At 55.4% G+C, this 24,665-nt stretch overlaps 1 protein-coding gene across 11 annotated transcripts in view; it reads left to right on the forward strand.

Moving 5' to 3' along the window:
* Window positions 1-24,665, forward strand: part of MCF2L (MCF.2 cell line derived transforming sequence like) — a 176,210-nt gene that overhangs the window by 111,669 nt on the left and 39,876 nt on the right. For all 11 annotated transcript variants that reach the window (XM_059685149.1, XM_059685146.1, XM_059685147.1 and 8 more), the window contains 2 exons: window positions 9,043-9,126; window positions 10,298-10,412. In XM_059685149.1, the coding sequence (XP_059541132.1) occupies window positions 9,043-9,126; window positions 10,298-10,412 (199 nt within the window). The remainder of the gene's footprint in view (window positions 1-9,042; window positions 9,127-10,297; window positions 10,413-24,665) is intronic.

The raw sequence follows: 24,665 nt of genomic DNA on the forward strand, positions 1-24,665 counted from the left end.
ACGAGGGGAAGGGCAAAACTCTTAGTAGTATTATGACGTGGCATCTCCTTGTGGAGCCCTGAAGGAGACATTGACTGAAATGGCTTTTTGTTTTCCGTTCTTTTTAAATTATTTTTTTAAGGCTTTTATTTATTTATTAACAGCCTGGCGCACAAAATTCGTGCACAGGTATGGTCCCTAGGCCTGGCCTGTAATCAGGGCCATCTTCCCCGGCTGCCCACAGCCCGCCCTACCCCCCATCACCACCTACCCTCAGTTCTCCATTCACCATCGAGCGATTGGGGCCTGCAGGCTGGGGGCAGGTCCTGCATTGAGCATCTGCCCCCTGGTGGTCAGTATACATCATAGCGACCAGTCGTTTCACTGTTCGGTCGATTTGCATTATTACCCTTTTATTATATAGGACTAGAGGCCCAGTGCATGAAATTCATGCACGGGCAGGGTACCTACCAGCTGCCAACTGCTGGCCGGGGCCTTCCTTTGTCCTGCACCACCCCCTGGTGGTCAGCACATGTCATAGTAAGCGATCGAACTCCCGATCGGTCAAACTCCAGAGGGGACACTTTGCATATTAGGCTTTTATATCTATAGATTTTTTTGTTAATCCTCACCTGAGGATATTTTTCCATTGATTTTTAGAGACAGTGGAAGGGAGGGGGAGAGACAGAGAGAGAGAACCATTGATATGAGAGAAACACATCGATTGGTTGTCTCTCGCACACTCCCTGACCAGGGCTGGAGATTGAGCCTGCAACCAAGGTACATGCCCTTAACCAGGAATTGAACCTGGGACCCTTTAGCCAAGGGTCAATGCTCTATCCACTGAGCCAAACTAGCTAGGGCTGAAATGGCTTTTTCTTAAAAACCAAACCAAAGTCAAACTGCAGGGGTGACATATGCTGGCCAGGGCACAGCGCAGACTGTCCATGCCCAGGTGTTAGTAACAATTAATACCCAGACGCCATGCTGGAGGTGTTCACTGAGTATACAAGCCACCCTGGGAGCTGGATGCCATGATCACCCCAATTTTACAGCTGAAGAGCAGCTCAGAGAGGTTAAGTAACATGCCCTAGGTCACACAGCCCCAACTGCCTTCAGAGCTGTGGCCCACTCCCTGGGAAACCAAGGATCCCTGTGTATAAGAGGTGATTTCAGCCAAGCAAAATTCAGCCTCTGGGCTCCAGTCCCTCACTGAAGCAACTCAGAAGATTGCACAGAGGCGATAGCCGTTCTGTAGACAGCTTGCCTCTGTGACCCTTGGGGACAATGTGCAGTCAGTGTTCAGGTTTAAAGACACTTACAGTTAACGCTCTGGGGGCCCCGGCCTGAGCTGCAGCAGCAGTGGCAGAGGCAGTCCCCATCACTGACAGCATTCTCCTCTCTGCCCGCAGCAGGGAGAGCCGGCTTAAAATCTTGAATGGCAATAAATACATATCTACCAACAACTGAATTTAAAAAACAAAACAAACGAATAAGTAGAACAGAAGCAGACCCGTGGACACAGAGAACATGTTGCCAGTTGCCAGATGGGAGGGGTTTGGGGGGATGGGTGAAAAAGGTGAAGGGATTAAGAAGAACAGAGTGGTTGTTACAGAATAGTCATGGGGATGTAAAGTACAGCATAGGGAACATAGTCAGTAATCCTATATAATAGAAGCCGAATATGCTAAGTGTCTGGTTGTCCGGTTGTCCGTTCAACCAATCAAAGCGTAATGTGCTAATGATATGCTAAGGCTGCTCAACATCTCACTATGGCGTGCACTGACCACCAGGGGGCAGATACTCCAACTGGTAGGTTATCTTGCTGCTGGGGTCTAGCTGATCAGGACTGAGCGAGAAGGGCAGACATGCCCTGGAGCCCTCCCGTGGTCCCTCCCCGGCTGGCCAGCCTCTTTCGACCCTCCCCAACCCCAGTCGTGCACCGGTGGGGTCCCTCGGCCTGGCCTGTGCCCTCTTGCAATCCAGAACCCCTCAGGGGATGTCGAAGAGCTGGTTTCGGCCCAATCCCGCAGGCCAGGCCGAGGGACCCCACTGGTGCATGAATTCGTGCACTGGGCCTCTAGTATTATAGTAACTATCTATGGTGTCAGACCTATCCAGATGATCACCTAGTAAGTTATGTAATGTCTAATCACTGGGGTGTACACCTGAAACTAATACAATAATGTAGGTCAACTATAATTGAAAAAATTTTTAATGATTTTTTTAAAAAGAAATCTACTTGGACTCTAAAAAAGAATTGATACAAAATTATGATGAGATTATTTGAAATGCCTCTGCTAGTTGCTAAATATTTCTTTAACCATTGATGCAAGGGTAAGGGACTCAGGAAATCAAATATCACAGTGAGGACCTTACGACCCACTCTAGTCACGTGAGGGAGGCACCAGACTCTCAGCTCATTTCTGTTACTTTGAGCTTTCTCCATGGCTGTCTGTCACACCAAGCCTCCCCCCGCCCCACATTAGAAACGCCCCCTCTTAGCATCTCTATTTCCGAAACCCCATTTCCTAAGAGACACCCACCGTGATGCTGCCTCAGACTGGCTGACACCCTTGCCCCTCCCTTCGTTAAGCTGCTGCATCTAGAACCACCTCCCCCGACCCGGCTCCCATCACTGCTGTGTGGTTTCAGGCAAGTCTCTCAACCTCTCTGTGCCTTAGTTTGCTCATCCAAAAAAATGGTATAATACTCTCCCATTTCTTGGTTTGTTGTGGCAATTAAATGCATTAATACGTAAAAGGTATTTTACTCATCGTTGTACTCGACTGCTATTTCTGTTACGATTGAAGATTTTCTGTGTGAACCAATTAAAATGTAATTTAGTTGCTCCAGACAGCCTGTAAGTGTAAGAAGCTCTTACATTTCTCCTGTACTCCCCATTATGCCAGCTGGTCATAGTGCAGCCCAAGACATACTTGCTTCCTTATTGATTTAAGACCTTGGTGGGGGTGGGGGGTTTGTTTTTGTTTTTATTTTCATCTGTGCTGTTGGCTCAGTGAGTGCTTGTGTTTGAATTTCATTGAAGACTTTTTCTTTGTTTTACTGGTAATAAGCTACCTGGAGTAGCACTTCCCCAAGCACTTTTTTTCCACATTAATTCTGCAGTGGTTAGGAGTTGTTCTCCACTCCCCCCAAATCTGCGACCAGTTAAGTTTCTTGGAGCTTCCACAAAGGAAGGTTTGTCTGCGGTGCTTCCCACGTGTGTTTGACTACGGAGCCCTTCTCTCCTGACGTGGAAGAGGGCTCCCCGGAACATGCAGACAAACCATCTTCTGGGAGTTTGACCCCGGAAGCCCCAGGAGTGGGAGCTGGGGCCCCTGGGAAAACGCTCCATGCAGGTTAGGGTAGCCCGGCTGATTGTGGGCACTGCCTACACACGGACATAGGTCAGGCAGCTCACTGGCCATGGCCTGCGTGGCAGCTTCGTGTGCTTAGGCAGGCTGCCCAGAGCCTGCCTGTGTGAGGGAGGATGCTGGGCTTGCTGGAGCCAGCATGGGGTGGGATGGATAGAAAACACAATACATTCAAGAGCGACATACTGTCAGTTCTGCGTGTGTGCTTAATGAGGCTGCCAGGTGATTCCTGCGCAGGCGTGAGCTACAGACATGTTGGGCGCGTGGGCACGCAGCCTGGGAAGAGGCAGTTCTGGAGACTACACTGTGAGGAGTTTCACAGGGCCTCCAGGGTGTACAGCTTTCTCTGCACAAGTAGTGCACACTGGGGTCCTGTCCAGCCACTTCTGCATGGTGTTCGGACCCCCAGGCCCCTCACAGGAGAGGGGGATGGCTCCAGCTTGAGTGAGTCTGGCTTCCTGATATCCTCCACCTGGATGCATATGAACCAACACGGCTTGTTGGTGGGAGGTGCTTTTTCTTGATGACAATTTCAGGAAAGCACCTTTTCTTATGGGGTCTTTTATTTTAAACTAGAGGCCTGGTGCATGAAATTTGTGCACTGGGGTGGGGGTGGGGGGTCCCTCAGCCCGGCCTGTGCCCTCTTGCAGTCCGGGACCCCTGGAGATCAGGCCTAAGCCAGTAGGCAGACATCCCTCTCACAGTCCAGGGCTCTCGCCGTCTGGGACCCCTCGTTCCTTACCGCCCTCCTGCAGTGGAGGCAGGAGAGGCTCCCACCACCGCTGCTGCATTCACCAGCCGTGAGCCCGGCTTCTGGCTGAGCAGTGCTCCCCACCGTCGGAGCACACTGACCACCAGGAGGCAGCTCCTGCATTGAACATCTGCCCCCTGGTGGTCAGTGCGTGTCATATCAACTGGTTGTTCCGCCATTTGGTCGATTTGCATATTAGGGTTTTATTACATAGGATTTTGTAAGGACTTGCTCTCTGAGATTAGGAAACCAGGGAGAACGTTTGGTGCACTGAGTGAGTTAACGATGCTTTGCACATGATGTGAAATATGTATGCCTAATTCAATAATAGCTCAGGATGTGCTGTGAATGAGCGTTCAGCTGCCCAAATAGTATAGACCTCAAACATCTCGAGTGGCTAGATCACAGAACCCTCCACATAGATTATAAATAGAATTGGAGACGCCGCTCCTGTCCAGACCACAAGGACTCAACAGCTGGCGGAGGAGGCATCCATCCCACCCTGGACCAGGGCTCCAAATGGGGCGTGGTTGGAGCCAGCGGCCTCCCTTGTTCTGTCCGCACTTTGCTCTCGGCTTGGAGATTCCTGGCGTGGGCTTGGTGAAAGGAATCCCACCCATGGGAGTTGGGGGAATAGCCGCACTTGACTCTCCACCCTGGACTTTGAAAAGAGATCACTATTTTATTTTGATTAAAAATAAGCAAAAGCCAGATACAAATAAGAGAATTAGCACATAAGAGACTTGGTGGCCCAGGGCCTCTCACCAGCTGCTGGCCCCTTTGCAGGAGCCTTTCTTGGGTTCCTGTGTCCCCTGTGAGCAAGGTCCAAGGTCAGCAGGAAACAGCAGGGACCAGCCTTTGAACTGGAATTCAGGGCTCCTGTCAGCACTGGGGCTCACTGAACCTGGGACATGTGCCACCTGTTCAGGGCCCTGCGAGTTCTGCATCTGCTCCGGCCCGTCACTGCGTGCTCCCTCTCCACCTCCGGAGGCCACTGGTGAGCGGAGCAGAGGCTCGTGCCCCCTTGGAGTGGCCGGGAATGGGTGAGGTGCTGCCCACCTCCGTTACAGAATTGTCCTACAGTGAAGCAAATCCCTGAGTCAATTTGCAAGAGGAAGGACGTTTGCCGCCGCAGTCTAGTTGTGTTCGGACGAAGGGATCCAAGGGTGAAAGTATCATGCCACCCCGGGACTCTAAGGTTGCTGCCCAACCCAGGCAGGATTCAGGTAACAGTTTTGTGGGAATACAGTTCAGCAGCTGAGGTGTCTCCCTCTTTGTCCTCATCTAGAGCTGAGCTGGGTCCCAGGCCAGGTAAGACCTCGTGAGTCAGGGACATTCCCACTGAAGGGCTAAGCGGGCTGTTCGCCCCCCGCCATGCCCCAGACAGGGCAGCCTTCCCAGACGGGCTCCCAGCCCCAGCCCCCCTGTCCTCACCACCCTGTCGGGGGTCGGAAAAGAAGCACCGTCTTCTCCCACCCTGTACCCCTCCGACTCAAGGCCCTTCTTAACCCTCCTCCTCAAAAGTGACTCTGTGAAGGGCTAATTGGCTGGGAGTCTCCACTTACGTCTGGGCCGAGACAGGAATGCTGGAAGCGGGGAGCTATCTGTAAGGCACTGTGCTCTCACAGAGATGTTCTGTAAAGGAGCTGGGCCCTGCCTGACCCTTCCATTGAACTGGCGGGCGGGGTGACCCCACTTCCCGTCCCAGGCGTCTGACATTGGAGCAGCCAAGCACACACAGTGAAGGAGGCACGCGGGGGAGAGGACTCAGTTTTGTCACCTTCAAGCACCTCCGTGTCCGTCTGAACCAGTGGCCGCAGCAGAACTCTTCCACAAAATTAAACACGTTGGACAGGGACCTTGAAAAAACACTGTCAGCACCAAGTGCAAAACTGCCCTGCCCTTGAGAATGACGCTGCGGGAAGGGTGAACCGTGACACATTGTCCAGAGCCCATTGCCCCAGAGGCACCATGTGAGGAACTCCAGGTCCTGGGCCTTAATCCCAGGTGGGAAACATTTTTCATTATCTTCAGCTTTCTGCGGAGCGGCCAGTGACCATTTACATGGGGATGCTTTGGAGATCATCCCTTTGTTTGCGCAGACCTCTGTGCAGTTTCCACAGAGCAGCCCCATTTTTCAAGCCTAAAAATGGGGCACTTGATCTGAGGTGCAATAGTAGAGTCAGTTCTGCCCCAGAAAGTTCACAAATGTTGGGTGCCACCACCCGGTTGCAGGGTCACGCCTCGCAGCAGTCAGCAGTCTGGGTCTCTGTACCCCACGCGGCCTGCCACCCATCAGACATTCTGGAAACAGCCTATGTGCAAGCCAGAAAGGACTTTGCCGGATTAGATTCCAAATGATGCTCTGGGAAGCCATTCTCTCCTTCTCCTCTTGCTACATTTGTTCAACACGTTGTTCTTTGAGCTCCTTCCATGGGAGCCGATGAGCTGGGCCCTGGAAGTAGGGCATCTGTGAGTTGTGGGCATAGTGGGTGCTGATAGGATGCTGTGAGGCCCCGTCCAGGCCAGGAACCTCCCTGAAGAGTGACATCTTGGCCTGCAGTTGAGTGAGATTAGACAGGCGAACAGAGGTGAAAAAAGCATCACAGAGGGGACAGCTTGTGCAAAGGCCCTGAGGCTGGAGGGGCCTTGGTTCATTTCAGAAAATCTAAGAATATGAGGGTGGGCATCACCTGAAGAGGAAGAAGGTAGGTGAGTAGGCCCCCTAGATGTCCCTCCCTGGAACCAAATTCACAGGAACAGTGCTCTAGCCACTGCGACTGACACTGTCACAGAAAGTACAGGAGGGCCCGTGATACCAGCTCTGTCTCCAGTGCCGGGGAAAGCCATCGGCCATCAGGGTGAGCTGGGCAGAGAACAGACAGCCCGGGGTGTCCGTAGGGAGCTTCGGACGGTGAGCGTTTGCTGGCGAGAGGAAGTGCTACCGCGCAGCCTCGGCCATTCAGAATCAAGCTAAGAGTTACTGTGGACATGTCCACCATCAGAGGCCTCGACACGCACAGCTTTTTCTCTTCGTGAGTTGGTGACGTCTGGAAGCTGAGTGCCGGCGGGAGATTTCAGGATCCAGGGCAAGGTCACTCTGATGCTTGTCCCTGATGCTGGGTTCCCAGTTGGTAAAGGACTGGCCGGCTCAGTGTCTGCACTATTTCCCGCGGCCCCCGGGACGTCTCCAGGCTTCAGGGAGACCCTGAGTTCCCAGTGGCATGCTCCTCCCAGGGCTGCAGAGGCGGGATGGGAGGAAAAGGAGCACACGTTTCGTGTGGTTATTCCTTCCTGTTGAGAGAAGAAAACAGCAATGCAAAACCTAGACTTCTGGGCTGCCGCATGAGCCGCACCTAACTCGTGCCAAGTGAGGCGTAGACAGTCTTAAGTCACCTCATCTGGAATTAAAGATAGATGCTCCAAGCTCTCTTGGAGCGATTGTTTTCAACCCTGTTTTTCTCCCTCAAAAGAAAGCCATTGCTGAGACATCGAAGTGCACACTGGGAAATGCCATCGGTGCCACCGAGCCATCCAGGGGAGGCCCAGCGCAGTTCCCGACGTTTTGGGTTTACTGTTGTTCCTTTCCTCACCCCGAGTGCCTCCCGCCACCGCCCGCTCCATGGGGCCCTGGCAGGCCCAGTCGCCCTCGCCCAAGTCACTTCCTCCTCCACCCGGGCAGTCGAGGGGCAGCCCGTGGTGGCGGTTGGCAGTTCCACAAATGACACAGCCAGGATCTTCGGGGCCCGCCTCTGCTTTCGCGTGTCGCCTGTTTCCACTTGCTTGTTTGCAAGACCAGAAGAACAGGATTTAAGGCTGATCTGTGCAGATAGCATTTTGCTTCCTCCCCTGGAATTTTCAGGGTAAAAGATCTCCATGAGCCATCTTTCCAGGCTGTTCGTGGCCCGGGTCTCAAACTGGGTGCAGAAGGATTGACCTCTTAGGCCATTGGCAAGGCATCGCCGTGAGTCCCGAGTCTCTTTAGACAAAATGATGTGTTAATGCTCAAGACTGCAGGCTTGACTGTACAGCTGGGGTCTGTGACGTGAGACATTGGCTATAAACACATGCTAGCTGGCCTGGCATTGGCTGGGAAACGCAGAGGACACGGAGCACACCCAACACTGGAGTCCACCTGCGACTCACACCCCAGCATCACACGCCAGGCAGTGACCTTACATCTTCAGTCAGGGCCTAGGTTTTCCCCTAGAGTCTTGCAAAACCGTTGATGGCACCAGGGCGTGGCTGGCGGTGCTGCCAGTTCACTCCCAAACCCCTGATCTAGAACTTGCAGCCTGCAGCCTGCTGAGCTGTTTTTCCTCTCAGCACCAGGCTGGGGGACTTGGCTCAACACCCTCCTCAGTGTCATTGTCAGGGTGGTGAGGCCCCACGCGTGTGTGTGTTTGCAGGCTGCGGACCCACGACAGGGGCCAGGTTTCCTCTCTGATTAGCAAGTCCTTGCATAGGCAACAGGTAAGGGCCCCAGGGGTTGCCTGGATCGCTTCCAGAACATGGGTGGAGATTCCCAGAACAAAGCGTGTCTGTTTGCAGTGCTGCTCATTGACTACTGGCCGTAGGAGTCAGCCCTCCAGCTCCCAGCCCTTCCCCTTTCCTGGTGTCTCCCCTTCTGCCTGCATGTCCCTCTCCGTCCCCCTCTCCCCGCCCTCCCTCCTCTCTCTCTGCCTTTCTCTGTGCCTCTGACACACACCACAGTTTAAATATTGATGAATCCCTCAGCACATCGCTTTTTGTGCTCTGAGAAACAAAGGTTTCTGCGTATTGGAAACTGACTTTTTTTTTCCAAGCACGTGACGGCCAGCCCCTTGGTTGTCCGCTGATGTGCGAGGCCGTGTGGGGGCTGGCCCAGACTCGTAGCTCGTGAGGCAGTGTTTCCACCGAGTGACAGGTGTGTCCGTCTGTCTGCTCTCCCCGCAGATGAAATCATGCACCAGGACATCACCCCGCTCTGTGCTGCCGACATCCAGGACCAGCTGAAGAAGCGCTTTGCTTACCTGTCTGGTGAGTGCCGGCTGCCGGAGAGCGTGGGGGCCGGTGTCTGCGTGGCGGGTGGTTGGCCGCCCCTGGGTTCTGGTTCTCCATGACCTAGTTGGTCCTAGTCCACGTGGTGGGAACTGGGGACAGACCACTGGATGCAGCCTGCTTGCAGCATAACCGAGGGCCCGGGCGAGGCTGTAGCGATGCCTGTGAAGAGGGTAGCAGCCAGGGGAAGAGCCGGCCGCGGGTCAGCTGGGTCCTGAGAGGGACACAGCCCCAAGCGCTGCTGGCTGAAGTCGCCTGGAATCCAGAACTTTCCTGCAGCAGGTAAAGTAGGCAGTAGGAGGGTCATTAGGACCCAGCCTGATTGGAATGTTGTGCAGCATTTACAATAACAGTCACATCATTTATAAAGCCCAGAAAACTGTCGTTCACAGTGTTAGGAAAGAAGCAGGACGCCAGCTCTATATTCAACACAGTCTCAATTGTGTAGAAAAATGCACCAAAAAAGGTTTGGAATTAAATGTGCCGCATGCTATGGTGGCTGCCCATAGCGGCAAGATATTAGCTGATTGTTTTAATTCAGCTCACTTTTTTGTATATTCCAAATATTTTCCTTCAATATGCATGAATTTATTTCATAATAAAAAATATTATGTTGACCCTGACTGGGTGGTTCAGTGTGCTGGAGCATCTCATCTTCCTGTACACCAAAAGGTTGTGGGGTTCAATTCCCAATTGGGGCATGTAGGGGAGGCAACTGATCTGTTTCCCTCATGTTGATGTTTCTCTTTCTCTCTTCCTCCCTTCCCCTCTCTCTAAAAATTAGTAAAAGCATATCCTTGGGTAAGGAATATATATATGATATTGAAGAACATGCTCTCAATTTTTTAAATATATTTTTATTGATTTGAGAGGAAGAGAGATAGAAACATCAATGAGAGAGAATCATTGATTGGCTGCCTCCTGCTCGCCCCACACTGGAGATGGAGCCTGCATCCTGGGCATCTGCCCTGACTGGGAATCAAATCCTGACCTCCTGGTTTCTAGGTGTACGCTGAGCCACTGAGCCACGCCGGCCGGGCGATGCTCTCAATCTTAAATGGAATATTCCGTGCCTGTGAAAGGTCAGCCATGTTCTCCTGATGATGTGGCACCGATGTCCAGTTAAGTGCTGCCTTTGCTGTCTCCCCAGGTGGGCGGGGGCAGGACGGCAGCCCCGTCATCACCTTCCCGGACTACCCGGCCTTCAGCGAAGTGCCCGACAAGGAGTTCCAGAATGTCATGACCTATCTCACCAGCATCCCCAGGTGCGTGTCACTACCCCCTCCCCGCGCCCCCGCCGGGGCCTTTGTCAGACAAGGAAACTATGGCGGAGGGGTGTTCAGGAGCCTGCCCAAAGTTACCCATCGGCAGACAACCAAGGGGCTGAGCCGTGAGAGATGCCGGATCAGAATCCAGCTGTTCCGGCTCCCGGGCTGGCATCCTTCCCCTCACCTGTGGGAGGCTTGGGCCGCAGCCTGCACCTCCTGGGGTCCGGCCGCGCCCAGGAACCTTTCCTCCCTCAAATCAGTGTCCAGTCGTTTCATTAGACGAGCAAGACCATGCTGGGGATGGTCTTCCTCTGGGGAGGGGGCTGCGTGGCACTGATGAGGTGGCTGTGAGACCCAGGCTGGGACCTGGCCCCAGAGGAGGTGGGAGGTCACGGGCGCTCTGACACAGGAGCCCTGCCTCCGTTCAGGATGCAGCGAACGGCCTTGCACGAGACCTTTCTTCCTCCTGTTACACACGTGCGGGGAGGGGTAGGTAGCGTGGGGGGACCCTGTGCGTATGGAAGCTCAGCGTCGCAGGCGCCGGGGTGCTCTCCTCATGCCTCACCGTCCGCAAGGACACATTCCCGAATCTGGGTGATGTGAGCTCCGTGACGGAGTCTAGTCCAGAAAACAGACCAAAGCAGCGAGTCTGGTCAACTGATGCGTGACCTGCAAACACCACCCACCAGTAGCGACCGATCACTGCCAGCCAGTGCTGGGGCGGTGGGCGATGCGTAGAGTATTCCAGCAACCTGGCCGGTGGTGGAGGAAGGGAGGCCGGGTACATTGGGGGAGGTTCCTGACAGATGTGGATGGTGAGTGACCCGTGACAGGAAAGAAGCGGGCAGTGCGCCCCCTGGCTCAGCAGGGTGGGGCCTGCAGTCACCATCTCTGTTGTCCTTCCCTTGTCATACCTGCCTCAGTGTGCCAGGCTCCAGGTGGCCGAGCTGAGGCAGGAGGGATGGCTGGCACCCTGGGAGGCCCTCTGGCCAGCTGTTCCCCCTCCAGGGGTTTGAAGGTGTGACTACTATACCACAAAGCAGCTCCATCTATTGTCTCCCTTGACCCTCAGAACTACAGAGGCAAGAAGGCCGTTGTCTTGCCCATTCTATACATGAGGCCGCTGGACCTCAGCGAATGCGGTCCCTAAAGTAAGATCACGCCTGGAGGATTCAGACGCCCCGTGTGCTGTGAGGCAGGGGTGCCCTTGGGGTGGGGACCCGGGACGATGCTCCCGCGCTCTGCGGATGCTAAAACGCCGCATGACCCGCTGGCCGTGGGGACTCGCCGGGACTGACCCCCAAGAGGAAAGGGGCGGCAATTTGAGCCTGAAACGATGAGCCCAGCAGTGGCTTCCGGGAAGAACACGTTCTAATGATTTGGAAGGAAAGGGGGACGGCTGTGGGGGGCAGTCTCGCCGGTCTTCCGGGGCGGGGGCTTCTGCCCCAGCTGCTGGAGCCTCCCCTGCAGGGACAGTCTCCCAGGGGTGGCGGGGAGCTGTACGTCCAGGGGAGGCTGCGGTCTCATCCCTCCCTCCCCGATGGCCCCTCGGCCCCAGGCCTCTCTCTAGAGCCCGGCAGGGGTGGGAGCTCGTCAGAGCTGATGGACACTGAATGCTAAATTTATGACGTCACTTCTCAGATGGCAAAGCTGTTCCTGGTCCTTACGCCTTGGAGCTATACGCTGGGCATCTCCTCCCCTCTATCGAACCTCCGTCTGCTCATTTCCAGTTTAGAAAACCATAGAGTGAGTTGTTCAGATGCCCGCTGCACCTTTGCTGGCTTGTAACTGGATAGAACCTGAGGAATTCCCAGGCTCCGTTCCCAGGAGATGGTGTGCAGTGGGCCTTTGTGTGGGCTATGTTTTATTCACATTTCTCCCCTGTCGAGGTTGATAAAAATTCCAAGTGCTGGAGTGATGGATCTGAGCCTGTCACACCCGATGCGCCCTTTTCATCCAGAAATAAAACTCCTAAACAGAAAGACGATGCAGCATCCTAGCAGGAAGGACCGACAGGGACAAGAAATCAGGTGTCACATGTGTAGCAGGCTGCACGGGACTCATGAAGGTCAGGTGGGCGCCCGCACCGTGTGTACTGAGTCCATCAGCCCCCAGGGTGCTATGGCAGGCACGGCACCTCGAGGGGATGCGATTGAAGATATCCTCTCTGGTTTAGGCATGAGCTCACAGGGACATCCCCACAGCGTGGTCACCCCGTTGGCTGGACGCCAGCTGATACAGACGCTTTGTGGTATGGAAGAGGGAATAGTTTTCGGTGAAGCGCTACAGAACACGAAAGAGCAGTCTCCCACAGTTCACACAGCAGCTGCGTTCCTAGGGAATGTGTGTCCATTAAAAATGTGTGTCTATAGGTATGCAAGAGTCCCAGCTTCCCTGTCTTCAGGATGAGGGGCCAGCTTAGTGCCAGGAAAGATAGTGACAACTGAGAGACTTGTCCAGAGGCATCTGAAGTGGCCCCAGGATGCACCCCATTGAGCACCCCTGTGTGGGGCAATCCCTTCCTTCTCCTGTGAGAATTTGGGGGAAATCATCTCCCCACAGTAGCCTCCCCGGTTACAGAAGGAAGGGCGTGCTGCCACCTGATGGACACAGCCAGCATTGCAGTCAGTCCCCTGGCGTGTCCATCCTAAACCCATTGGAATGAGGAGCTGGGCAGGTGTTTCTAGAAAAGAAGGAAAAACTCCTCACACAGGCAAGTCATTGGCACGGGAGTTACTCCAAACTGCTGCTGAGCCAGCACAGCCTCTAAGTCAGTGGTTCTCAGCCTTGGCTGCACATTAGAATCACCTCGGAATCTTTTTAAAATCCTGATTTCTGGGCCTCACCCTCCGGAAATTCTGTTTCTTTGTTATGAGGTGGGGCCACAACATTAGTAACAAAGAAACAGAATTTCCGGAGGATGGGGCCCAGAAATCAGGATTTTAAAAAGATTCCGAGGTGATTCTAATGTGCAGCCAAGGCTGAGAACCACTGGTCTAAGTGGAAAGAGCGCAATTGAGAGCCAGGTGTGCGCTTTCAAATGCCAGTGCTCATTAAAGGGACCAAGCCCATGCAGACTGCTGTAAGTCTAAGAGACACCACCTCCTACCGTTGTTCACCAAGCATTAATCGTATCCTTCCAGGAAATACGTGATGTGCTGACTTTAGCTCTTCTTCTGTCATTAGTGCAAACGACAGGAGCCCCCGTTTTAGCCATTCCCTTTGACGAATAGTTATTGATCATTGTGAACTGTGACACTGAAACAGGCGGGCTTCCTCCAGCTCTGTCAGATGTACGTGAAGATGAGGCAAGTTATTGTCCTTTGGAGCACGACTCAGTAAAGGGGATGTGGGAGGACTTTATGATTTACTGGCAAGTGTGTCAGCTGACGTCCAGCCAACGGGGTGACCACGCTGTGGGGATGTCCCTGTGAGCTCATGCCTTGGCTAGAGGGCTGCGTTTCACCTCTCAGAGGCCTACCACCCTTGCAAATCCTAATGGGGTTTGTTTGCCCTCATCTGCCAGGCCTGGGTGGGGCATCCCCAGGGACCCGAGAGGACAGGTGACAGTGAACCACATGCCCAACCCCGGAGAGCGGGCCTGTGACCTCCCTACAGACAGTCGCACGACAGAGAAAGGCACAGGGGGTGCTCTGACTGGTTCCCCCATACCTGTCTGTTGTGTGCTGGGCAACGTGGACCTAACAGTGAACCAAATAGACAAACTCCTGCTGCTCACATTCTCAATAAATTAACCAAAATGTGTGCAGGGAGTAGCGTATAAAAAGGAAGAATGAGAGAGAAAGGAGGCGAGGACCCAGGAGGGGCAGTGAGAAGGGAGCCCCCATGAAAGGGTGACTTAGAGGACTCATGGGGGTACAGTCCTCATAAGGGACCCCAGGAGGGGGGCAGAGGGGAGAGAGGAATTCGAGATGGCCTAACGGACGGCTTGGGGGCAGCAGTTGCCCAAGAACAGAAGAAGCATGTGGGAGGGCAGTGTGGGTGGAGATCACGTGCATATCCAGGGGCCTCTCGGGTTGAGGGCTGGTTCCTCTGGGTGCCGTGAGGTGAGTCTGGAACTCTGGGGCGAGGTCCCAGCTGGGTGTGGGTTTGGCAGTTGTGGGCATTTGGGTGGCGAGGGCCCCAGAACTGGGGTGGTGGGCAGAGGGGGAGCCCCAGGTATTCCAGCTGGGGTAGGAGGTCAGAGGGAAGGAGGAAACACAGTGGGGGAGAGGGGTCAGCCCCAGCTGGGGTCTCAAGCAGGGAAGGCCCACCCCGATCCTGTAGGGCTGTGGGGGCTCGACGCAGGTGGAAAGGGTGCTCGATCGGCGGTCACGCTGCGCCTGCAGCTGCTTAAGGCCCCCTTCCCTCTCAAGCATCCCACTGTGACTGTCCATTACTGATGGGTGAAAGGGGATGAGAACGAGGGGTCAGTGCGCGTCTCACAGCACGCAGGCCCCTGGGAGCCCTGAGGGTGTCCAGGAACAGCTTTGGTGAAGGGTTTGGAGTAAAACGCTTATTAGAGTAAATTCAACAAAAATGGGAGACAAGGATCCGAGCCAGTGGGTACAGACACGCCTTTCAGGGTTTTGCTGCCCAGGGAGCAGAGAAATGGGTCGGCGAGCTGGTGAGGGAACGAGAGGCATGTGTATGCTGATGGAGGTCACCCAACAGCAAAACAGAAAGAGTGGCGCCCTCCGGCCTCCTGCACACTCGGCATGTGTCCTCTGTGCACGTCTGAGTCCAGCAGTAAGCAAACCGCAGGGGGGTCACAGAGCCTCGCAGGGGGCCTGGATGCCGCTCAGTCCCCCGCTCCTGCAGTTCTAGAACCAGGATCTCCCCACCTCCAAGTACCCTGCCCCCCAGGCCACCTCCTTACCCTTCACTGTGGCAAGTCACCTTTCAAACTCAGTCTGATCCTGTCCCTCCCTGTGAATGGGTCATTCCTGGTTTCTCACTCAGGTGCTGTGTATACACACACACACACACACACACACACACACAGACAGACAGACATACACACCCACATGCACACACACTGCACTCATGCACACACGTGCGTGCACACAGTGCATGCATGCATGCACAGACATACACATGCATGTTACTCACACATGCATAGGGTGGCCAACACTGAGTAGATTTTTGGCTTTTCTTTGAAAAACAGGTGCAGCAGCCCTGGACTTGCATGTCTCCTTGGCAGCCCTGCAGGAGCCCCTGGGAGTGCCGCGGGGGCTCAGTCACCCACTGTCCCCGGGTTTGGGAGGTGATATCAAGAGGATCACCTCCCTCCGCTGCTGCAGTCTCTCCTCAGCCCAATTAAAACGCAAGTCAGGGGCTCTTACAGTTAATTGGAGCTGACAGTGACGTTGACTTTCCATGGGCCTGGTTCAATCACCCAGCTGCTCAGGAGCCAGAGATCCCATCTCCCAGCTGGCTCTCAGTGATGGGCCCTGTTCATCTGATAAGAGGCGCCCACACGTAGGCGTGTATGCGCCACACACGAGCACGTCCACACCACGCACACTTACACGGGCACAGACGCACCCACAGGCCCAGTTCGCGTGGAAGAGAAAGACAGATGCTTATGGAATGAAACAGGAAGGTAAATGTGGTCCCGACGCCCCGTCAAGGGTTCCAACCCCCTAGTGTGTGAGTCTAGGGCTAACCCAGGACCGCGCAGACTCCTCTCCAGATTGCTGGCTGCGCCGGCTGTCCGTTCCCAGAGGAGCATGCCCTCGGGCTAGCGAAGCCCCAGACCAGGGGTCCCCAGCCCTCAGAAGTACCTTACTTCTCGCTGCCACTATGATTTCCGGTTGGATTTTCAGTTCATTTTAAAATATCAAGATAGAAAAGTGTGTGCGTGAGTGCATCCTAAACAATTAAAAATGTACGCGTGACACAGGGAGCGTCTCCCCTCGCCACCTGCTCCTCCCCCCGCAGGGTTGAGTTTGGGTGAAATCGTCACAGCACTCCTCTTCTTGGTCCACAGCGTATCCGGGCAGCCCTCTGCGCACACCTGTCACGTCGTCCTTCCAGGGGCCACGGTGCTCCCTGGCATAGATGGACCAGCACATGAGTCTGCCCTGTCGGCAGGGATTCCCTTGGCTCACACACCCCCTCCCCTGCCCCCTGGCTCCCTCCGGAGTCCTGCTGAGCTGAACAGCCTTGTTCCCCCCTGGCTGGTTATATCCGGCACCTTGAGAGGGATCCCATCTGTAATAATTCTCAGTCGCTCTGGCCCCATGATCCTCCCCCTCCAGCCATGGAATCAGCTAGGAAAGGGCCAGTCTCGCCACTTGCGCAAGCGACTCTGCTCAGCCCGTGGTCCCACAGGGCCTGCAGCTCTGGGGGCTCGGTGACCCTGCCCACCGCTGCACTCCGATGGGTCCTATCTCTGCGCCTCGTTCTCCCGGGGGAGCCAGAGGCCGCTCCTCTCCTCGGGGCATCTCCCTTGGTTGCAGTTATCTTGCTCTGGTGCTGCCGGCCGGCCGGTGTGACAGCCCCTAGCCATGCCTGGCTATCTATTTAAAAATTAGAATTAATTCCTGTGCAAGTGCAGAGCCTGGCTCAGGCCAGCCATGTTGCAACTCCCTTGCGGCCGGTGGCTGCCGTACTGAGCATCTCAGCCGTGGAGCGTTTCCCTCTGCTGGAGCCGGCGGGCGGGATGGGTGGGATCCCATTATGGAGAAGAGGCCAGGAGATGACTGCCTGGTTCCCTGCCCAGTAGGAGAAACCACAGCCTTTGCCTGACTGCAAAATAATGACATTTTGCTGTGAGGGGAAGATATTCGTAACGTACAGCATCCCGCCTTAACCATTTCTAAGTGTACAGGGAAGCAACTTGTGGGAGTGTGGGCGGGGGTCCCTTCCCTTAACGCCCAGGCTGCACCTGCCAGCTCATCCACCCCGTGGGGCTGGGGTGGTGCAGACGGGGAGGCACGGGGCACCTGGAAGCCTGCGCAGCTAGAGTTTCAGCTCCAGGCAGGGAGGAGACACTGGAGGCAGATCCAGGCAGAGGAAGACGCCAGATAAGCTCTGAGCTGCCAGGTGAGCAGCGGAGAGTCCGGACAGAGGAGGTGGAGGAGGAGGAGGCGCCGGGTCCAGGACCTGCGCTCGGACACAGGAGCGGGAAAGGCGGACGGTTGGGCTGCAGGACAAACCTAACGCAGGTAATGAGCAGATTCCAGAAGGTCGTCAGCCTGGGTCTGACTTCCCGCGGCTGTGCCTGTATGCCCCCACAGGGAGAAGGTCACTCCACTCTTACAAAGCACTGGCCAGATGTGCACCCTTTCATTTCTTTGTTTGTTAATCCTCCCCTGAGGATATTTTTTCCATTGATTTTTAGAGAGCGAGGGAGGGAATAAGGGGAAGAGAGAGACAGAGAAAGAGAGAGGTGAGAGAGAGACATCGATTGGGGCCGGGGATCGAACCTGCAACCCAGGTGTGTGCCCTTGACCCGGAATCGAACCCTTTGATGTGTGGGCCATTGCTCTACCACAGATCCACACTGACCAGGGCTAATTTTTGAAATGTATTTAAAGATATATGTGGTCCTTAGTTTTTTATAGCATTTTTTAAAATCTGGTAGGATATTCAACTTAACTGCTTCTAAGTAGATATTTAGTAAAGTATATTCATATTGTTGTGTGACAGATCTCCAGACGTTTTCATCTTCCCAAACTGAAACTGTCCCCGTTAAACACAAACTCCTCACCTCCCTGCCCCGCCCGCACCCACCGCCCTGCTCTGTCTCGATGAAGTTGATGACTCCAGGGACCTCGTAGGAGTGTAATCACAGAGTGTTTGTCTTTTTGTGTCTGTCTTAGTTCACTGAGCATGTCTTCCAGGTTCATCCATGTTGTAGCATGTGTCAGAATTTCCTTCCATTTAAGGCAAATAACGTTCCATTGTATGGATGTGCCACATTTTGTTTGCTCTGTTCATCTCTTGATGGCTATGTTTTTGAGCTAGATAGAAATCTGTCTTTGAAAAATAGTGGTTCACACACATTCCAGATACATTCACGGTGATTCCCTTGGTATCCTAGTTTGGGTTTTCTTTGTTCATTTTTGTCCAAAAATTTATATTTATTGACATGAAAAAAACCACTTTAATATAAAGAACATAAAAATGCAAGTTTTCTTGCTCTTTAGAGAAATAACAGTGTGGTTTTCCAGGGGTGGGGAACGTTTATTTTTTTTATTTTTTGCCAAAGGCCATTTGGCTATTAATAACATCATTCGCGGGCCATACAAAATTATCAACCTAAAACTTAGCCTGTTATTATTTGGTCAAACATTTAATGAACTCACCCCTAATGCCTCGGCAGGGCCAGACCAAATGATTTTGCAGGCCTTCTATGGCCCGTGGGCCGGCGTTCCCCACCCCGGTAAGTGGACTGTTCCTTCTGGGGTGTGAAGAAGAGAGGCAGTGCCCCTGCTCTGCGGCCCGGGCTCTGTGGCTGGTACCTGCTCGCCTGCGGGCCATCCTCTGTGTGCAGCTGACTCGCCGGCCCGCACTGGGACTGCGTGTCGACTTTGAGAACAAGCACATTACCGTGTGGGGGAGAGAGTTTTAAAAGCGTTTGATGTTTTCCTTGTTGTTTTGCTTTCTGGGATAAAAAGCTGACCAGTATTAAAATAAACGCGGTGCACAATGGTCTTATAACAGGTTAAGCTGCTGAACTGTAAGAAGAGAGAAGGGACAGCCAGCAAAGAAAGGCTCCATATTGAATGCCTAGGGAACACACTCAAGGTCACGGGGTGTGAACTTGGGCAGGTAAACCACAGGGGCAGAGAGAAAGGTGGCCATCGCCTCTGGCTTACAAAAGAAAAACAAGGAAATGAGACTTTTTAGCATTTGCTAACTGGTCTAACTTTTGTAGACCAGTGTCAAAATATGGGATGAAAGAAAGAGAAGTAAACAGATAGAGTCAGGGGCCAGGAAGGGGAGAGCGGGCCCTGCCTAAAGCCAGGACCCGTGTGTCCTGCACGTACGGCTGTGTGTGCCCCTCCCCCCGGCTGTCCCTCCTGGCTCCACCTCCATCCAACCACCTGCCTGGCCTGCCCATCCCCCGTCCCCTCCGGGCTGGCCCAGCCTCAGGACCCTCCTGCTTAGGCAGGGCCCTGACATCCTGGCAGGCCTCGGGGAAGCTGGCCCTTCTTTCCCGTGGGACCGTGGGGCCCAACCATGGATGAATGAGCTCCACCTGACTCCCATGCCAACACCTGCCAGGGACGGTCTGGGACGATGCCAGCCTGTGACCGCCTCCTGCAAGAGCATGCCCTGGCCTGATGCCGCCCCATCACTGGCCTTGTTTCCGCCGGTCCCGGCGCCAGGCAGAGCGGGTCTTGTTAGCAGTGGCTCTAAGAACACTCCTTCAGTGTCGCCGTGGTCCTTTGACACGGGGAAGGGCTGCTCCTCCGTCCTCCAGCTTCGAGCTGTGAGCCCTGGGTGGGCATAGGTTGGAACAAGGCCCAGCTGGAGCCATGGATGCGCTCAGAAATGCCCTTGGCCTGGCTCTGCCTCTCTTTAAACCCGACACCGTCTCCCTTCCCACAGCATCAGCCTGTGTTGACGCCAACCTGGCTTGCTATGACCTGTTGATGTTTACATCCCAGGAAATATTGTTGCAGGACAGGGACCTGGCTCAGCGTTGGGGTCCCGCCCTAGCAAGCAGCTTCCACACCCCAGCAGACCCCCTGGTGCGGGGGCGGTCAGGGGAGGGCATTGGGCTTTCTCTGGTTGGTCCTGAGCTGGAAGCAGGAGCAGAGGTGGCGAACCGGCCGTCACTGAAGCGTGCAGACCCTCAGGGCCAGTTGCCCCCGTGGTTGTTTGGTTTCTGGGATTGCAGCAACAATCTGCAGACAGCAGCCAACTTCCTGCAAGCGTGACTTCTGGAGTCAGGCTGGCTGCTGGGCTGGGCGCTGAGACCGAGGGCTAGTTTTCTGGGCTGGTTGCTGCAGGGTGTGGGTCAGAGTTATGTTTTTATAGGTTGGCCTGGCCGTTGTTCGTCCGTACACTCAGTCTCTCAGTGGCAATAATAAGTGTAACTTCTTTAAAAGACAGTTAAACACGATTAAGGAGGTTGTTTTGCTGCTGATTGGAAAGCCAGCCGACTGGCAGGATTTTGGATGCTACTTGGGCGGTGGGATCGAGGGAATGCACCCAGGCACGGGACTGGCTGACATCAGCAGAGGAGGCCCAGACTCCAGGGTGCTCAGCACTGAACCCAGGACCCAGGACAGCACCTCGAGGAGCAGGGTGGGGGGAATCTGGAATGGGAGCTGTGCCCTGGTAGCATGCTCCTTCTCAGAGCTGGGCGGAGACGAAGCCAGAGGGGCCTGTAGCTCTGGACACACTGGAGAGGAGGGCTGACGCTTTCTCTCTGTCCCATGTTCGTTCATTCATTTGGGCAAGTGAGTGTGTGTCTGGGCCAGGTACAGCGGGAGACGGACAGGGTGTGGCCCCAGTGGGTTTGTGGTCAGGGTCAGCACATGCAGCTCTAAGAGCAGACCTGGAAGTGGTGCTGGCCCCTGGGAAGGTCAGGGTTTCTGCAGCAACACATCTGGTCTCGGCTACCAGAGATCTGATGGCACCAGCAGCCCTTCCTGACCCTCAGGAAGCAGAGGCAGCTTGGCATAATGAGGGTCTTTGCCGGTAGACCCCAAGCCAGCTACAGAACCCAGGGCAAGGCCCTCCCTGGGGGGTGGATAGTCATGTCTAAGGTCTGTCCAGCACTGGGATCACAAATTCCTAATTCTGAGAGAAAGGTGAGCCCCTGGTCTCTGTAACGGGGTGAGGACGGCCTCTTTTCCTGAGCAGCCTCTCCTCCGCCCAGGAGGAGTGCAGTGGCTTGGAAGCCCACGGAGCCCATCTCAGCTAACTCAAAACAACCTGGGTGCACCGCTCTCTACGCTCTCTACGCAGCCTCCAGCCTCGGCAGTGGTGGGATGGGGATGGGGATGGGGATGGGGATGGGGATGGGATGGGGATAGGGATGGGGTGGGGGTGGGGATGGGAATAGGGATGGGGTGGGGGTGGGGATGGGAATGGGGGTGGGGATGGGGATGGGGATGGGGATGGGGATGGGGATAGGGATGGGGTGGGGGTGGGGATGGGGATAGGGATGGGGTGGGGGTGGGGATGGGAATGGGGGTGGGGATGGGGATGGGGATGGGATGGGGATGGGATGGGGATGGGATGGGGATGGGGATGGGGATGGGGATGGGGATGGGATGGGGATGGGAATGGGGATGGGGATGGGTGGGGAGCTCTCACAGAGAGACTCAGGAAGCACACAGGGCACAGCCACGGGTTCCAGTAACTATTTTGCGAGGCCCTCAGCCTATTGCGCCCTCTCAAGTGATAGTTAAATGTCCAGACCCAGCAGGTATCAGCCACACGCTCGAGTGAAGATGAATGCCCAGCATTAAGGGGTTTGTCCCAAAGCAGGGCTGCCTTAAGACCGTCCTGTCAGCCTGGCTTTCAGGAGACCAGAAAGGCACACTTGAGCACTAGATTAGTTGCGAGTTAGATCTTCAGCTCTGAGCCGTTCAGACGACTTGGGACACCTGGGCCAGGTGGGTCTCCCACACACGCATGCTGGCAGGTGGCTGGGACACTGCAGCAGTGTCCAGGGGCCAGGGAGCGTGATGGGCTCCCCAGAAGTCACGGTAACCACATTCTAGCTGGTTAAAGTTGGCCTGCCCCCCCCCCCCCCACACACACACACTCCCGCCTGGGGCACCCAGCATTCGCTTGCGTCACATGTGGAACTCACTTCCAACCACAAGAGGGCGCCATTGGTCAGAACACATTTTAACATTCTGCCGCCCAAGTTCCTCCTCAGGCTTTTACCTGTTTCCGCGCTTGGCTGGTGCTTTGGTTTATTCCTGTAACTAGGACACAGAATGTTGGAAACTGTGCATATGGCCAGGCTGGGAATGCAAGCTGCTCCCAGGTGACGGCCGTCCTGGCTTGTCTCCTGAAAGCCCTGCCTCCTGCGAAGGGGAGAGAACAGGCGTGGGAACTGACCGGGCAAGCACACAGGGCACCGCCGCGGGTTCCACCGACTGTTTTGCGAGGCCTTCAGCCTATTGCACCCTCTCGAGTGATGGTTAAACGTCCAGACCCAGCAGGTATCGGCCACGTGCTCCCGAGAAGATGAATGCCCGGCCCTGCTGTTCTGGGAAGGCGTGTCCCCTCCCCCTCCCCCGCCCGGTTATCTCGGCCTGGAGAGGGCAGTGACCTCCCAGTCCCTTGGGATTTCTTCCCCATTGCCCCTTCTCCAAAAACATCACTGGGCCTGTCACCAAGGGCCACACCTCCCCGCTCCCACGGACGCCCTGACGGCTCACTCCCCGCCCTCCAGAATGACACGATGCCCCCAAACCTCTGCATTGCCCTCTGTTCATCCTCGGGGCCCCCACTTCACTCCACCTGAATATCTCCTTGTGGTGTTGGGGGTTGCCCCCTCCATCCTACCCTCCTTTCCAAGTTCGAGGGGTTTGGCAGCCACCCCCAGTGTCCCAGCCTTCCCTCGGGCTGCTCAGACACCACACCTCCCCACGCAGGAAGTCCTCGGGGCTTGTCGTGGGACTTGTGGGACTCGCGATCCTGGTGGGGTCTTTGGACTGGCAGCATCAGCCACGTGGGGGGCTTGTTAGATATGCACGAAGAGGGCCCCACTTTGGCCTCCTGAGTCTGAATCGGCATTTTAACGGACTCTGGGAGTCATGGGTGCACGTTGTAGCTGGAGAAGCAGGCCCGTGTCATCATGCCCCACCCCACCCCCCTCCACCCCTCGACTCTCCCCACCACGGCCATCCTCTCTGCGAATGCCTTTCCTCCTCGGTCACCCTGGTTTCTCTTTGTGTCCCCCGCCCATCCCTGCTCTGTGATAAATTGGGTTTAAACCAGAGGAGGGGGAGGGAGCAAGTCCCACACGCTCCCAGCCGGCCTGGGGACCAAGATGCAGCTCAGCCAAGAACTAGACAGATGTGATGCCGGGTGACGGCAGACCTCGCTCCCCGGCGGGAACGGCCCAGCCCTTGCTTCTGGACTGTTCCCATGCAGCTCCCTGCTCCCGCCCAGCGAAGGGAGGTCGGACCCACAGCTGCCGGGCCTGTGTGCCCCGGCCGCCGAGGGCCACCCAAGCAGAGTTAGCAGGCGCATGGGCACCCAGGCCCATGAGCCCCAAGGTGTTAGAGGAGACACCAGTGAGTGGTGAACCCCAGAAACAGTTTACTCCAGCTCTGTGCCTTTTTTGATGATTTAGGTCAAAAGTGAGCTCATCGGCCTCACTCAGCTGCTGGGCAGCTGGCCAGGGCGGCCCTCTGATCCAAGTGTTTCAAGGTTGGAGGCCAACATCTGTGTGCTGCGGACCACGTGTGCCCAGGGTCCTGAGACACTGCGTGTGGCTGCCAGATTCTGAACGCTTGCCCCCTGTTTGCTCCCCTGCCGCCACCTTCAGCCGTCAGCCCACGGCCCGGCACGCCAGGGTCCCCCTTGGAGGCAGCTTCTGCAAGCATGAAGCGCCCCATCTCCTGGGCATATGAGGTCACACATTTGGGAGCGGAGAGGGGGTGTAGCAGGGCTCCCTGAGCTCCAGGTCCTTCACGCATGTGGGCAGATCCAGACCCTCCTTAGCCAGCTGGTGGGTGGAAGGATGGACCCTGAGGGCTGCTGAGCCTCGGCTCCTGGGGGTGGGCATCTCACACGGCCTTGCTCTGCGGCTGCAGCCATGTGGGCACACGGGAGGCTTGGAGGGTCTACATCTTACATAAGATGCCTTATGTTTGTTAAGTCTAGGCACCTCTGAGTCACTGCTCCCAAAATATGGTGAGAGGCGAGATGAGGGGGGCACGGAAGAGAGTTTTCCTGGCTCCGAGCTGGGCTCTGGTGTTTGGGCATCTTTGCTGTCTGCTTCTGAGGTCAGGCCCCTCATCATGTCCCCCGACATCTGTGAGTGGTGCAGGGACACCCTGGAGAGGAGGCCCCGCCTGGCCTGGCATTAGGGGGAAGCCCAGGGGTGGGAGGGGCGGGAGGAGTGTGCTTGGCCCGGGAGGCAGCATGCAGGCAGCTGAGAGCCCTGACTCCCAGCCAGACCATGGGGTTCACTCCGTCTGTGCTCACTGGCTGTGTGATTTTGGGCAACTTAACCCCTCCGTGTCCGTGTCTGTGTCTGCTCTCTCAGCTGCCTCGTAGGGTTGTTATGAGGATTAGAGAAAGAATATCCTGACAAGC

The sequence above is a fragment of the Myotis daubentonii genome, chromosome 2 (assembly GCF_963259705.1).
Source record: "Myotis daubentonii chromosome 2, mMyoDau2.1, whole genome shotgun sequence".
NCBI classification, from domain to species: domain Eukaryota; kingdom Metazoa; phylum Chordata; class Mammalia; order Chiroptera; family Vespertilionidae; genus Myotis; species Myotis daubentonii.